Raw genomic sequence first — 13,542 nt, 5'->3', positions numbered from 1 at the left:
AATGTGCAAGGCTGACACAAAAGAAACCCATAGCCTTCCCACAAACACAACAGCCAACTGGAAGAGAAGATGAGAGAGAGCCCCACGCGGACATGAGCGACGAAACAAGGACAACGCAGAGAAATAAACTTAAGCAGAAACACGTAAACTCTGCCATGAGGACACGCAGCCCTAAAACACTCCAGAAGGACACAGACGTGCACAGAGAGACAGGCCTCCCTCGCTTGGGGTCCGAACGTCTCCACACCAGCAAGACGTTGTCTCTGTGCATGGGAATTTGTAAGCTCAACGCAGTCCCGATGAAAAGCCCAGAAAATTCCGTCTGGAGCTCAGGAACTTGCTACTGATGTTCATACGGGGAAGGAACCGTGCAAGAGCCAGGGGAAAACCATGAAAAGCCTGGGGCCGAGGGCGGCCTGGCCTGCCAGACGGGGCTGTGGACCGTTCGCCCCGCGGCCTTCGCAGCTCTGTCCCAGCCGCAGGGCAGGAGCCGCAACACAGAGCACAGATGTGCGGGTCGGGGACTGAGCAGGAAACAGCCGCGGTGACGCTGTCCGAAGCCAGGGCCGAGGCCAGCCCGGACCGGCACTGCGCAGGGCACAGAGCCTGGGGGACCGGGGCTCCCATCAGAGGCACAGGGTCAAGCCCCAGTCCCCGAGACACACGGCCTCCAGCGCGGCTCCCGAAGGGCGGGCGGCTCGCACAGCCCGCAGCGCCGGGGTGGCGGCTCTGGGAAGAGGAGGGCGACTCCAGGACGAGGGCGGCACAGGCGTGAGAGCCCAGGATCTCCTGCAGTGCCTGAGTCAGAGAAGTCCCTGAAAAGGACCCAAGGGCCGGTATGAAGTGACTCTCACTCCGAATCTGGGACGCGCTGAGATCACAGGAAGGACAACAGATGGCAAAGCGTTACAAGGCACAGAAAGCCACGCAGGCTCCTTCCAGAGGAGAACCCCGCGGAGCAGTGTTGGGGAGCTGGCTGCCGTCCTCTCAAGACTGGGCCAGAACACTCACCGCTGGTGCTCCGTCTACGCAGGGAAGCTGGACCAGGAGCAGGTGAACCTCGGGGTCTTACTGTGGCCCCCCGAGACGGCTTCTCAGCCGCAAGAGGAAACAGTGCCTGTGGCCCAGAGAAACCTCAGCCACACACCAAATCTTACCTCCCCGCCGAGGGGCCGCAGACAGAAGCAGTCAGCACTGCAGGCCTAGGACGGCTGTGCCTGGGCCTGGCCACGGGGTGGGCCCCTGGCTGAGGCCTGGGAACACGAATGGTGAGGGGGTTCTCGCCACCACGTGACAAGAGGCCCTCACTGGGCACCAGCTCTTTGCATAAACACTACGGTTCTGCCAAATGCTGCTCTCCCTCCAGGAGTCTAGAGTTTTGATACGAGCCAGGCAGAGGGTGCCCACGTGCCTGAACCCTGACAAAAGTCCTGGGTGCTGACCTCTGACGAGCTCCCTGGCAAACAACGTGCCCCATGTGTGGCCACGCTGCGGGTATAAGCCCACCACGCGTGGCAGACTCGACTGGGAGAGGAACAAAGCGAAATCCGCCAAGGCAGAAAGGTCCAGGAGTAAGTTAAGCTTCCAGTCCTTTCTCTAAATCAAACCACACCGTTTCTGCACACTCAGATTCCGGGGCGGATCACGACACACAACGATCCGTGTACGCCGGGTACCACTAAGACAGGAAGGAATGACCCCGGCACTGTCTCTCAGCGCACGACAGAAGAACTCTGTCAAGAGTGACAAGCCTCTGTCTGGGTTCATAAACACACAACGACACAGTACAAGTAAGGTCCCTGGACGTTTTGGCCATGGAGGGCCTGCTCTGGGGGCACGACAGCAAGGAAGCGGGGCGGTCCCCGGCCTCAGAAAGCCCATGAACCAGCAGAGACCCACGGGGAGAATGAAGTTGAGCGGCCACCATGACAGTGAACATCCGGGGTTCAGAAAACCAAGTGGGAGGAAACACTAACAATCCCAAGAGGGCAGGAGGTCACAGGGAGGTCCCAGGAACGCACGACACAGCAGGTGAGTTGTACCCGGTGGCTACCCAGAAGGCGACACACGGGTCCAGAGCAGAAGCGTGGAGTGACAAAGCCACCGGGCATGTGACGGAGGAAGGGGAAAAAGAGGCACCAAGCAGAGACCATTAAAAGGTCACTCTGAAGCATTAGAGTTGTCTGAACAAAAAGCTAGACTGGGGGATTCGTGACCCTATTCCAAGATGCTTCCGGTCCTTTCCTCGCCCCTGCACATACTTACGCAGCAGTCCGTCCAGTAAACGTGAAGGAAGGGGAAGGTGAGCAGGGCTTTGTTTCCTTCTTTGGGCAGCAGCTCCTCTTTGAACTGAACAAAGTTAGATTCTAGGTGAATCATCTTTGGAGCCCGGCCATAGGACCTACAAACAATTTTTAAAACGTCACTAAGAAAAATGACTACAGAGGATCCGCAGAAAGAAAAGGGGGGGGAAATCCAACAATAATTGAATCATATCCACGAATGCAAAAGTACATATACGGTATTAATCCTGAATTATGATGATAATACTCTGTCCAAAAGGATTCGGACATTATCTGAGCATGGCACGTAGTTACGGGTCAAAGCTCCGTCCCCATTGAGACTTTCGCATTACTCAGTGACACGAGCACAGCAATACCCTGTTGAACCGGGGCCGTGTGCGACAACACAGACGGCTGAGAACAATGGTATTACTCGGAGTAGTATCTCAATTACTGAATCTCTAAGTCACTATAAAAAAAAATGGTTCCCAAATGTCAAAAGCGCAGTTTGAAGATAGGAAAGCTTTAAACCACACAAATCCTTTTACGAACACCTTTATGACCCAAAACAGAGCCGCCCGCCACCTCCTGCGGGAGGAACATGGAGAGAGCCCGCTGCCCTCGGCCCCCCGCGACCCCCCGGCCCCCCAAGGGAGGGACACAGAGAGAGCCCCCGGGCTGCTGACCTCTGATCTACGGCGTGGCTATTTCATTACCTTCTAAAGCGTACGTTCGCCTCCATGTATCTTTCCTCCACACTTGTATTTTCCACTTCTAGTAACTGTGTCTCTGGCACATCTCTAAGCTGGATTCTAGTATTTTTTTCGTCCAATCTAGTGGGTCTAACACACTGAAACTAGCCATATTTAACACGATTACGCTGGTGCTTGAACCTGCGTATTTTCTGTTTTCAGGCTCTTTCCCCCTGTCCTTTGTGAGACTAATCAAGTTTTTTTCCATCCTTTTTCTCTGCTGGTTTGAAAGTTTCGCCGTCTATTTCTATTCTGCTGTTGGTTACAGTTTTATTTTTAACATGCATGAACTTAAATGTTTCTTTTAAAGCCCAGAGGAAGTGTCTACCCTCTCCCTGAACCAGACAAGTACACTTCCTCCTCTCTGCTTTCTTCCCCACATCTAAAATGTTGGACTTAATTTTTGAAAGGACTGACGGCTTAAGTTAGCGAAATATCTTTATGACTTGTTTGCCGGCGACCGCTTCCTTCCTCTGAATTCTGGGAGCATTTTCCTTGCTGGGCGCTGTGTCCTTTCACTGTTTCAGGGCAGTGAGGCTTGTGACCGCACCTGACTTCTCAGCCACTTGCCGGCCATGGCAGGCACCGAGCGCAGCGTGAGAGCGCCCCTCCCGACGACACAGGGGAAGCTCCGAGCGGCCAAAAGTCACGCACCCCAGGGCCCCCATGGCTCCCAGGCCCCCGACGGACAAAGCCGTCAGCCCAGCCTCAGCAGGGCCCCAGGCCCACAGGCAGGGCAGGGGCGGACTCGGCGCTCCCTTCGGCCCATGCGGTGCGGCAGCGCACCTCGAGGCTGGAAGGCATTTGCCATCAGTGCTTTGAGAAGGGCCGGCTCTGCAGCTGCGTCTTCCACGTTGTCGGGACCTCAGATCTGGTCTCCTTTTATTTTCCTGACATGGCCTCTGGTTTGCTGCGTTTTGCTTTCAGTCCACGGGACTTTCCGTGGGCACCAGCAAGCCCCTGATTCGCCTCTGGGAAATCCCTGACCTTCGTTGCTCGGATCCTGTCTGTCGCCCGTTCTCTGTCCTCCACTCTGAAACTTCCGGCTGTGCCCCACATCTCGGGGTGTCCCTGCGCCCCCGTCTGCAGCTCTGGGCCCCCGTCCCCTGCGCGAGGGGGCAGGGCTTTGCAGCTCCGTCTTCCCACTCCCCAACGTGATCTCCTCCGTACAGCCATTCACCGCACTGAGGACAATCTCGGCTTCGAGCTTAGGTCCGGGGTCTCCTCAATTAACCGCACATTCTGATCACAGCCACATGCACCTGCTGTAACATGTCAAACAGTGTCAAAAGGCCATTCTCTCTCTCTCTCTCTCTCTCTCACACACACACACACACAGAGCTGCCCACCCCAGTCTCCTCTGGTCCCCTCCTGTACTAGTTTTCCTAGAGCTACTCTGACAAGTTACCACAAACCCAAAGGCTTAAAACAGTATTAACTGGGGTGCCTGGGTGGCTCCCAGGGTAGGTTAAGCCTCTGCCTTCAACTTGGGTCATGATCCCAGGGTCCTGGGATCAAGCCCCACATCGGGCTCTCTGCTCGGCGGGGAGCCTGCTTCCTCCTCTCTCTCTGCCTGCCTCTCTGCCTACTTGTGATCCCTGTCTATAAATAAAATCTTTAAAAAAAAAAAAGAAAGAAAAAACATCAATTCTCTCACCGCTCGGAGGCCAGAAACAGTAAATCAAGGCGCTCGCAGCGTTGGCCCCCCGAGAGTCGGCGGGAGAACTCACTCCTCATCCCTCCTACCTCCGGCAAACCCGGGCAGTCTCTGCTCGGGGCCCCTCACGCCCGTCTCCGCAGCCATGTCCAGGCGACTGCTCCCCCGCGAGCGGCTGTGTCTTCCCGGGACACTTGTCATCGGACTCAGGGCCCCCACTACTCTGGGATGGCCTCACGGGATCCTCGTTCCAAACGAACTCACACACAGCTCGCAGACGGACACATGATCTAGCGGCCGCCACTCAGCGCACAGTATCTCCCCAAACGCCGTCCTATCAGACACAACATCCAAGCGTCCATGATGGAAGCAGCAGGCTCAGCTCTGCCTGCCCGTCTCTTTTTTTTTTTTTTTTTTTTAAAGATTTTATTTATTTATTTGTCAGAGAGAGAGAGAGAGATCACAAGTAGGCAGAGAGGCAGGCAGAGACAGAGGGAGAAGCAGGCTCCCCGCCAAGCAAGGAACCCGACATGGGACTTGATCCCAGGACGCCGGAACCATGACCCGAGCCGAAGGCAGCCGCCCAACCAACTGAGCCACCCAGGCGTCCCTGCCCGCCCGTCTCTTACCCGTGCCCCGGCCCCCTGGCTCTGTGGCCCCCCTACTAAATGCAGCAGCACCGGGGTCTGGAGCCTGGCAGCACACTCTGGTGACAGTTTTATGATGTGCTATTGGTCTTCCCACGTTCTCAGCTCCCGGACTCGCCGCTCCCCATGTCGCACCCCCACCCCGGCTCTCCGACAACCGCAGAGTCCGAGCCTCAGCCACCAGGTCCTCCCTCCGGCTGGTGTCCCTCGGAAGGCCTCCTGCTCCAACCAGGAAGGCACCGCAGGGCCGGTCTCCTCCAGGATGGTGTCCGGTCTGTGCCACGATGAGTCCTCAACTGTCCCGCCGGGGGAGCACCGGAGAGGCACAGAGCTTTGCCGCCTGGCTGCACCTGCTCTGATCCAGACGGGCCGCCGTCAGAACGGTTCTTCTCCCCACTCTGCGGAGCCTCGAATCCACAGGGCTGAGCTCGTCCATCCACAGCCGGAGCCACAGGCCGGTGCAGAGGTGGTCCTGTGAGATCTGTCCCTCCTGGCATCGCTGCCTGCATCTCCAGGAGCCGCCCTGGCGAATGCGGGGAGCACGGGCGCAGCCGCCTCTCCCGAGGCCTCCGTCTCTCGTCCCTCTCCAGGGAAGATGTCCAGTCTCCACCGCGTCACCCTCCCGCCTCGTCATCCCTTCCTCCAGCTCAGGAGGTGCAGGAAGGCAACCAGAGGAACACACACGAGATCCACAGCCTCTCCTTGTCTCCTACAGGCCCTCGTCTTATTTCATGGACACACTCTTCGCTCGTCTCTCTGAAGGGTTAAATACCGCGTATTGGAAACCTCTCCCGACCGCTCCGTCTCCCCGGGCACTGACTCCTCCGCAGGGCTGCCGTCTCTCACGGACAGCACAGCCTCCTCAGATGCTGAACGGTTCTCCTACCTGCTGTCTGCTCCATATGCACAATTCAGGAATCACCCGCACGCCTCCTGCCATGCTGCCGGACATAAACACGAAACCGGCTCCCACCTCCAGACCCCCAGGAAGCCACAGAGGTTCTCCGCAGTGGCGGGCTGCACCCAGCGGGGACAGGGAAACGACGCAGCAAGAAGGCGACGACACGCGCAGGACTAACCACCGGAGACGTGCGTGCACCTCGACTAAAATCGACTCCCCCGTTCTAACAAGTCAAACTCCAAACAGTTTCTAGAAATGACAGCTCATCTTAGCAGAAGTAAGTTTTCCAATAGGATAATTCAAATGTGGACCACTTCTCTGAACAAGTCATGAGACAAACAATCACATGCAAAAGGATGAACAGGATGGCTGGTCCAGTGTGTCCCCCCTAATTTACAAATAACATTTTTCCGCGTACTTCCTCACCCTTAAAAAGGAGCACAGGAGCCCGGGAGGGGAGCCCTAGCTGAGACCGCAGGTAAAGGCCATGTGTTCTGCTCTAAAGTGGAGTCTGTGCCTTTAAGACACTCTGCTGCAGCCTCTGAACTCAAGGAGACAAACCAGCGTTGCTGGAGAGGAGGGGGTGGGGGATGGGGTAACCGGGGGACGGGCATTAAGGAAGGCACGGGGTGTGACGAGCACTGGGTGTTCTATGCCACTGATGAATCATTTACCTCTATCTCTGGAACTAATAATACACTGTGTGTTAACTAAACTGAATTTAAATAATTTTTTTTTAAAAAAAAGATACTCTGATGTGCCATGAGGAATCAGAGGTCGTTCCTATAAAAGCGGGCCTTTAACTCAGAATTACTGTCTTGTTTCCACCGCCTTATGTTTCGGTAAGAAAATCAACATACTTCTCACAAGTGAGGCCGCGGACTATGTGACCGCTCGGTTTCTTTACAAGACACCTCACAACTCAGGCTCTAGCTTTCCCCCCTTACTTGCTCACAGAGAGGTCTACAAAACCATGAGGAGATAAAGCCAAAGAACGAACGTGCCCCACCTTCTCCATTCCATCGGCTCTCTGGGAAGCTGCTGGGAAAGCGTCGGATAAATAGAGGTAAATAAGTTCTGATCTCCAGCACCTACAATAGGAATAAAAAGAAATCCAGTTACGACATTTTTAGGTGAATACGGGCAAAATGGGCTCTAGAATTTATTGACTTGGTAACTTGAGACAATTTTATATTTAGTAAAATGACATCACAAAGTAAGATTGTCGCACACCTTTAAATAACTCGTCTCAAAAAAACCTAGATCTTGGCCTGCACAGTCTAACTTCACCCCGCGACACCTCCGTGCAGTGCGCACGATTTTCCCTGAGGACAACGAGGGTCAGGGAACGAGGCTGGGAGACGCGGAGCACCTGCTCAAGGCCACAAAGCTAAGGAGAGAGGGAGCTGGCACCCATCCACCAGCCACCTGAGTGTGGGACCCACGGCCATTGCTTCCTTCTGCTTGACGTGAACGGCCACAAACGTCCGGCCGAAAAGGAAACCCTGAGAAGTGAACGTGAACTTCTTCACCAAAATAAACTCACGATGCATCCAGATGCTGGAAGGAGCTAAAATGGACACAGGACACTCTGTGTGCGCACACGACACACAGGACACCTGGCGAGCCTTCCCGGAGTCAGGCCTCACGGTAACCGCGCAGGAAGGCAAGCGCCACCCCGTTTCACAGGCCAGGACGACGAGGTCTGAGAGGCCAATGAGTCTGGAGCACAGCCCTCGCTCACGGGGGACGCCAGCTCTGAGTGCAGGGGTGAGTTTTTAACTCAGCTCTTATCTCGGTGTTAACAGACTGCAAAGTCCATTAGCTCTCCAAAACTGATAGGGTAACCACATTACACTTAAGCTAAAGAAGAACCTTTTAATATAGACCAGTCGAACTCTTACACTGCAAGATCGTCAAACTCGAAGCAAGACCATTATCCAAATTGCTTTTGCATTGATCTTAAAGAAATCATTGGGAATTGATGTGGGCCATTAACACATCTGCTTATTTTGCTATCATGAAAACACACACACACATACACACATACATACGTATATATATATAAAGACCTCCCCCACACCACATAAGGATATCAAGTCACTGCTGAGAGCAGCGACGCTTCTGGGCAGCCAGAGTCAGAGGTGGGGGCCGGGGGAGGATACGGGCGCTGAGAGCCCCTTGGCCGGGGTCTTCTCAGAGCCACGCCATCTCCTAGCTGAGCGCCTGCGCCTGGGGGCGGCGCCACCTGTCCTGAGCCTCCCCAGGCCGCCTGGGGAGTGGAAGTGAGAACACCCTGGGCTGTGGCGAAGCTCAAATGAGTGAACCCAAGTAAACCACCTTGAACCCCGGGCCTGCCACGAAGTAGTCTGAGTTACTCGTACTACATTTTTTGTTAGAATAAAAACAAATTTTTATGTTTTAACGTATCATTTTTCATCATATTCATTTATTTGGTAGTCATCTTAGAAATCGTTAAAATAAGAAAATAATCAATTAGCCTCGGACGTCTTACCTTGGATGGCCATTCCCACAGCCTCCTTAAAATTAAAAGGTTCCAGGGTTAATGAACAAAAGCGACTACTCTTCTGCCAAGGAGCAGGATGAGGCCCCCTCCTGCTTCGCTTGTGTTCACCGGTCCTCGTCCTTGTCCCAAAGGCCCGCACGTGTACACAAGGCTCCAGAGAGCCTCCTATGTGCCCCACGTACCTCCCTCGGAAAACCCTACCAGAACAATAAAACTCATCAAAATGGAGACCATAAAGTTAATTTTTCTGACACGCTCTCATGGCATAAACCTTTAATTTGTGTCCTAAATTTAATCTGAAAAGATTACAGGTCAGCCAGCATAGTAACTGCGGACTTAAATAGGACTGTTCAGCCTCAGGGCCTCATACACTGAGCTGTGCCCCCCCCACCCAATCCATGTAGAATCCTAACCCTTGGTGGCTCTGAATGTGACTGTACCGGGAAATCACGTCTTTAAAGAGGTGACTGCATTAAATGAGGTCTTTCAGGCCTTCAAGCTCTGATCCAATCTGACCGGTGCCCTTTTATCGGAAGAGAAAATGTGGAGACACAGAGAGATTTTAGGGGTGTGACTAGCTCATGAGAGGACACAGAGAGAAGACCACCGTCTGCAAGGCAAGAAGGGAAAGCCCCAGCTACGGACGCCTTGAGCTTGGACTTCAGAACCTCCAGCTTCCCGCTGGCCGCCTTCAGCCTTGCGGGCTGGGCCCCTCGGCTGCTCATCACAGTGCCCCAGCGGACAAACACGGCACCCCCCAGTCTACACTTGAAGGTCAGATTTCTCTAACCCACCGACTGAGAACGAAGAAGAACTACCCTCACTCTCCAGAACGCACACCTATCATTATCCTCAGAGCATCCTCTTGGTATGGAGTATCCTACAACCCGAGACGCCCAGGAGGGGCTTTCAAGGCTGATGCGCCCAGCCTCAGAGAACCCTGTGCAGAAAACGCCCGTGCTAATTTTTCCACCTCAAGAGGCCTATTCAAAGACTGAAGTCAGAGTATTTATTGTAACAACTAAGATCCCTCTTTGTGTGTGTGAAGAAGGGGGACTCCTCAAAATAGTTAATAAGGGTCCTCTAGAGCATAACTACTAACATGAACATCTCACCCCTGCATGTGTCTAACATGCCCCCGTTCTCATCTCTAGAGGGGACACATCTGGGGAGCAGCTCCAGGGGTGTGCAGCCCACCTCAGTCATCCTCGGCCCCTGGCCAGTATCCGAATGCAGCTGTGCCCTGGCAGGAGAGGGAGACAGGCACAGGGGCCACTCAAATGGGAAGGGAAACACTGGGACAGTCGCCCTGCTGGGGAACAGAGGGACACCGGTACTCAGGGTGTAGCCCAGACCCACCCGCACCTGCCCCGGGCCGCGAAGAGCCCAGCTCAGACGCCCCCCAACAAAAGCAGGCAGAGTCCCTGGTTTCTGATTACATGAACCTGTTTTCATCTTATTCCTGCCACAGCAGGATTTTCTGGATTTTTTGGCCAGACCTTTGGTACTTCCTGGATTATTACTGCATTCTGAGATTTTTACCAGCATATATTTAAACCTATTAATTGTGCAATTTAAAACTTCTTATGCCAAGAGCAGATAAGACTGCTAACTAGGGGTGCCTGGGTGGCTCAGTGGGTTAAGCCACTGCCTTCGGCTCAGGTCATGATCTCAGAGTCCTGGGATCGAGCCCCGCATCGGGCTCTCTGCTCTCTAGGGGAGCCTGCTTCCTCCTCTCTCTCTGCCTGCCTCTCTGCCTGCTTGTGATCTCTCTGTCAAATAAATAAATAAAATCTTTAAAAAAAAAAAAAAAAAAAAAGAAAAAAAAAAAAGACTGCTAACTAAACAGGGAGCGAAAAAGAATTCCAAAAAATACGATTCCAGTTATTTAAGCATAAATGGGTCGTATTTCACATTCTTCTTATACCTTTAAAACAAAAAGAAGGGGCACCTAGGTGGGTCAGTGGGTTAAAGCCTCTGCCTTCAGCTCAGGTCATGATCCCAGGGTCCTGGGATTGAGCCCCTCCTCGGGCTCTCTGCTCAGTGGCGAGCCTGCTCCCCGCCCCCCCGCTCTCTGCCTGCCTCTCTGCCTACCTGTGATCTGTCTGTCACATAAATAAATGAAAAAAAAATTTTTAAACAAAAAGAATTGGGAACTCAGTTACAGAGAAAGTAATCAGTAACTTGGATCAACAACTGAAAAGGCACTAACGTTTGTCCAGTTGAGAAAATATCGATAACTACACATACAGACGCTTCTCTTGGGTTTGTGATTCCCAACAGTAGGACTGTAAGAAAACAGCTCTTATGAAATAACTCTCAACTTCAAAGAAGGCGATCATAGCAAAAATAGAAACCTGCAGGCTGGACAGTCTTTCCTGACCCAAGAAGCTGTCCCTGAGACGAGAGTCTAACCAAAGCTTAACAGCAGGCCCAGCCCACCCCACTCCACCCCGGCCACAAGCCGTCCCACCATCTGCATCAGTCTCCCTCGACCCGGAGAACAGTGCAAACCTTCGTTCGCCTTCCATCACTTTATCTCTGGGTCTGCTATGACGACAAAGTCACAGTTACTTAGTGTCAAAACAAAAAGTCCCATTTTTAATTCTTAACACTGGATGGCAACGGACCAGCTGACCAGTCCAGGACCAGAGGCAACCCCCCTCCACCGCCACCTCCTTGCTGGAAAGCCACACCCACACCAAACTGTCCCGCGGGGCTCTAGCCGAGGGACGAGATGACAGGGGCGCTCACTTTCTGCATTTCAGGAACACAGGACGTCCAAACTAAAGGTACGATTCTCTCTAACACAAAAGAAAACTGTTTTGTACCTACATTCAAAAAGCTGTAAATTGGTTGCTGATGTTCCTATAATGTTTATGCAACGAGTTTTAGAATATTTTAGGACTCAGTTATGACATTAAGATTGAATCTGGCACTGAACCGTCTACAGATAAAGTAGCTAAATTACCAAATGCGGTTTGAGTGCTCGACAGCTACAAATTACGCCTCGGGGAAAACACAAGGCTGAACCGAAAAGTTACTCTCCACTGGGAAGGACATGGGACACTCGCGCTTGTACAATCATTACTCCCCACGATTTTTATTTTTCCCCAGACATGTGTTAAGGGCGTTTGGAAATCTCTGTCCTAGTCCTGTAATGTAACGTAACACTACATTGGTACACTACAAGACCCTCGAGGTGTAAGGTCAAGGACAGACGCGGTTGCTAATCAGATGATCTTAAATAAAGAGATTACCCCAGATTATCCAGGTGGGCCAAGGTGCCCGGAGGGGAAGATATTCCGTGGGGAGAAGGGAGGCAGAAGGCCAGAACCGAAGAGTTGGTACCATGAGAAGGACTGAACAGGTCACTGCTGGCTTTGAAGATGGAAGGAGGTCCGTGAGCCAAGGAATGTGGGAAGCCTCTAGAAGCTAGAAAAGGACAAGGGGATGGCTTCTCTTCTAGAAGGAATCAGCCCTGCCAACCCCTTGATTTTGGACCCATTTCAGACTTCTGACCCCCAGAACCCTAAGACAAATACACTTCTGTATTATTTGGTAATTCATCTCAGAGGCTCTGTCAAAGCTGGTTGGCTGAAGGAACAGGTTCCAGGAGACCTTCCATCAGCAGCGAACATTTCTGTCATCAGCTGGCCAGTGACCAGCCCTTAAACACGCAAAGCTATGAAATCTCATGAAAATATGAAAGGGTCAGGACACTGTGACCACTAGAAAGCGGCAGAGAAAACCAAAAGTTTCGGCCGATCTGCAGCTGACGGGCAGCCTTCCTCACAGTACATACATCTTCCAGATCAGTATTTTTCTTTGGACATTTACCTTGGGTCAAAGATCTTACATCAAGTCTTTAAATACTTGTTGATACCCTCAGACAGCATAATTTCTCTTCAAATTCTTTAGTATAATCTTAGTAAAGGGACAGAGTAACTTTTCCAATAAAACACACCTCGTACTTTATCCCAAGCAGTTGAAGGCATCCAGGCTATTTTAGCCTGTTAGCGAAATGGAGGTCTTCAAATACCTTGTGGACAACGTCTTAATTCAAGAGCATCAGGTCTACCCTGCAGGACTCCACACCCCCCCCCACATTAAGGGGTGGCAAAGAGGGGGGCGGATTGTAGCTCAACAGGAAGCAGGTGCTAGGTGCGAGACCCGCACTGGGGCACTGAGTGTCCCCCCTCTGAGCACCTCCTCGTGGGGACTCTAGAAGCTACACCGCCACGGAGTGGCTGGGCTAGGACCGGGTGACCAATTTCAAGGCCCTTCCCAGCAAGGGATCCTATGAGTCTCTACCTTTGAACAAATAAGTCAAAGGAAACATATACTTTACCTGGCCTCTGTTGTATAGAAAAATGTTCAGAAAGAGCCGTTCTTTAAGCATGCCGTTAACCAAAGAAAGCTAGAGTTCACCAGGGAGCAGCGCACTCCTGTTTGAAAACAGGGGTTAATTAAAGAGAGCACGGACACTCGCCCTAACGATGCCTGTCCCTGCCCAGAGACCACACACGCAGGAACTGTTCCTCAACCGCTTCTGGCCGAACAGACTTGCAAATGACGGATACAGACGTCCAAGGTCACGAGCTGCGAGGGCGCGTCAGCCCGTCAGCCGCGTGTAAGGCATATGCGCTGTACGTCTCGTACAACACTGGAGCAGGAGAGGAATTAATGCCTCACATCGGCAGCTCTCTCATGGGGAAAACCGACACATCGCAAACCGACAACCGCCAAACGCATCATTGTGGCCCTCCCAGACCG

At 52.7% G+C, this 13,542-nt stretch overlaps 1 protein-coding gene across 2 annotated transcripts in view; it reads right to left on the bottom strand.

Moving 5' to 3' along the window:
- LOC111155728 (trafficking protein particle complex 10) overlaps window positions 1-13,542 on the bottom strand; it is a 77,303-nt gene that overhangs the window by 50,198 nt on the left and 13,563 nt on the right. Inside the window, exons 2-3 of one of the 2 annotated variants that reach the window (XM_022516088.1) lie at window positions 7,249-7,330; window positions 2,266-2,401 (exon numbers count right to left, since the gene is read on the bottom strand). In XM_022516088.1, coding sequence (XP_022371796.1) covers window positions 2,266-2,401; window positions 7,249-7,330 — 218 coding nt within the window. Of the gene's footprint in view, window positions 1-2,265; window positions 2,402-2,998; window positions 3,068-7,248; window positions 7,331-13,542 lie in introns of those variants that run through there. The other variant, XM_022516089.1, reaches the window with a different exon arrangement.

The sequence above is a fragment of the Enhydra lutris genome, unplaced genomic scaffold (genome assembly GCF_002288905.1).
Source record: "Enhydra lutris kenyoni isolate GAN:26980312 unplaced genomic scaffold, ASM228890v2 scaffoldscaffold43, whole genome shotgun sequence".
NCBI lineage: Eukaryota > Metazoa > Chordata > Mammalia > Carnivora > Mustelidae > Enhydra > Enhydra lutris.
The sequence above is the reverse complement of the archived record's forward strand: the minus strand, read 5'-3'. Positions and strand labels throughout refer to the sequence as shown.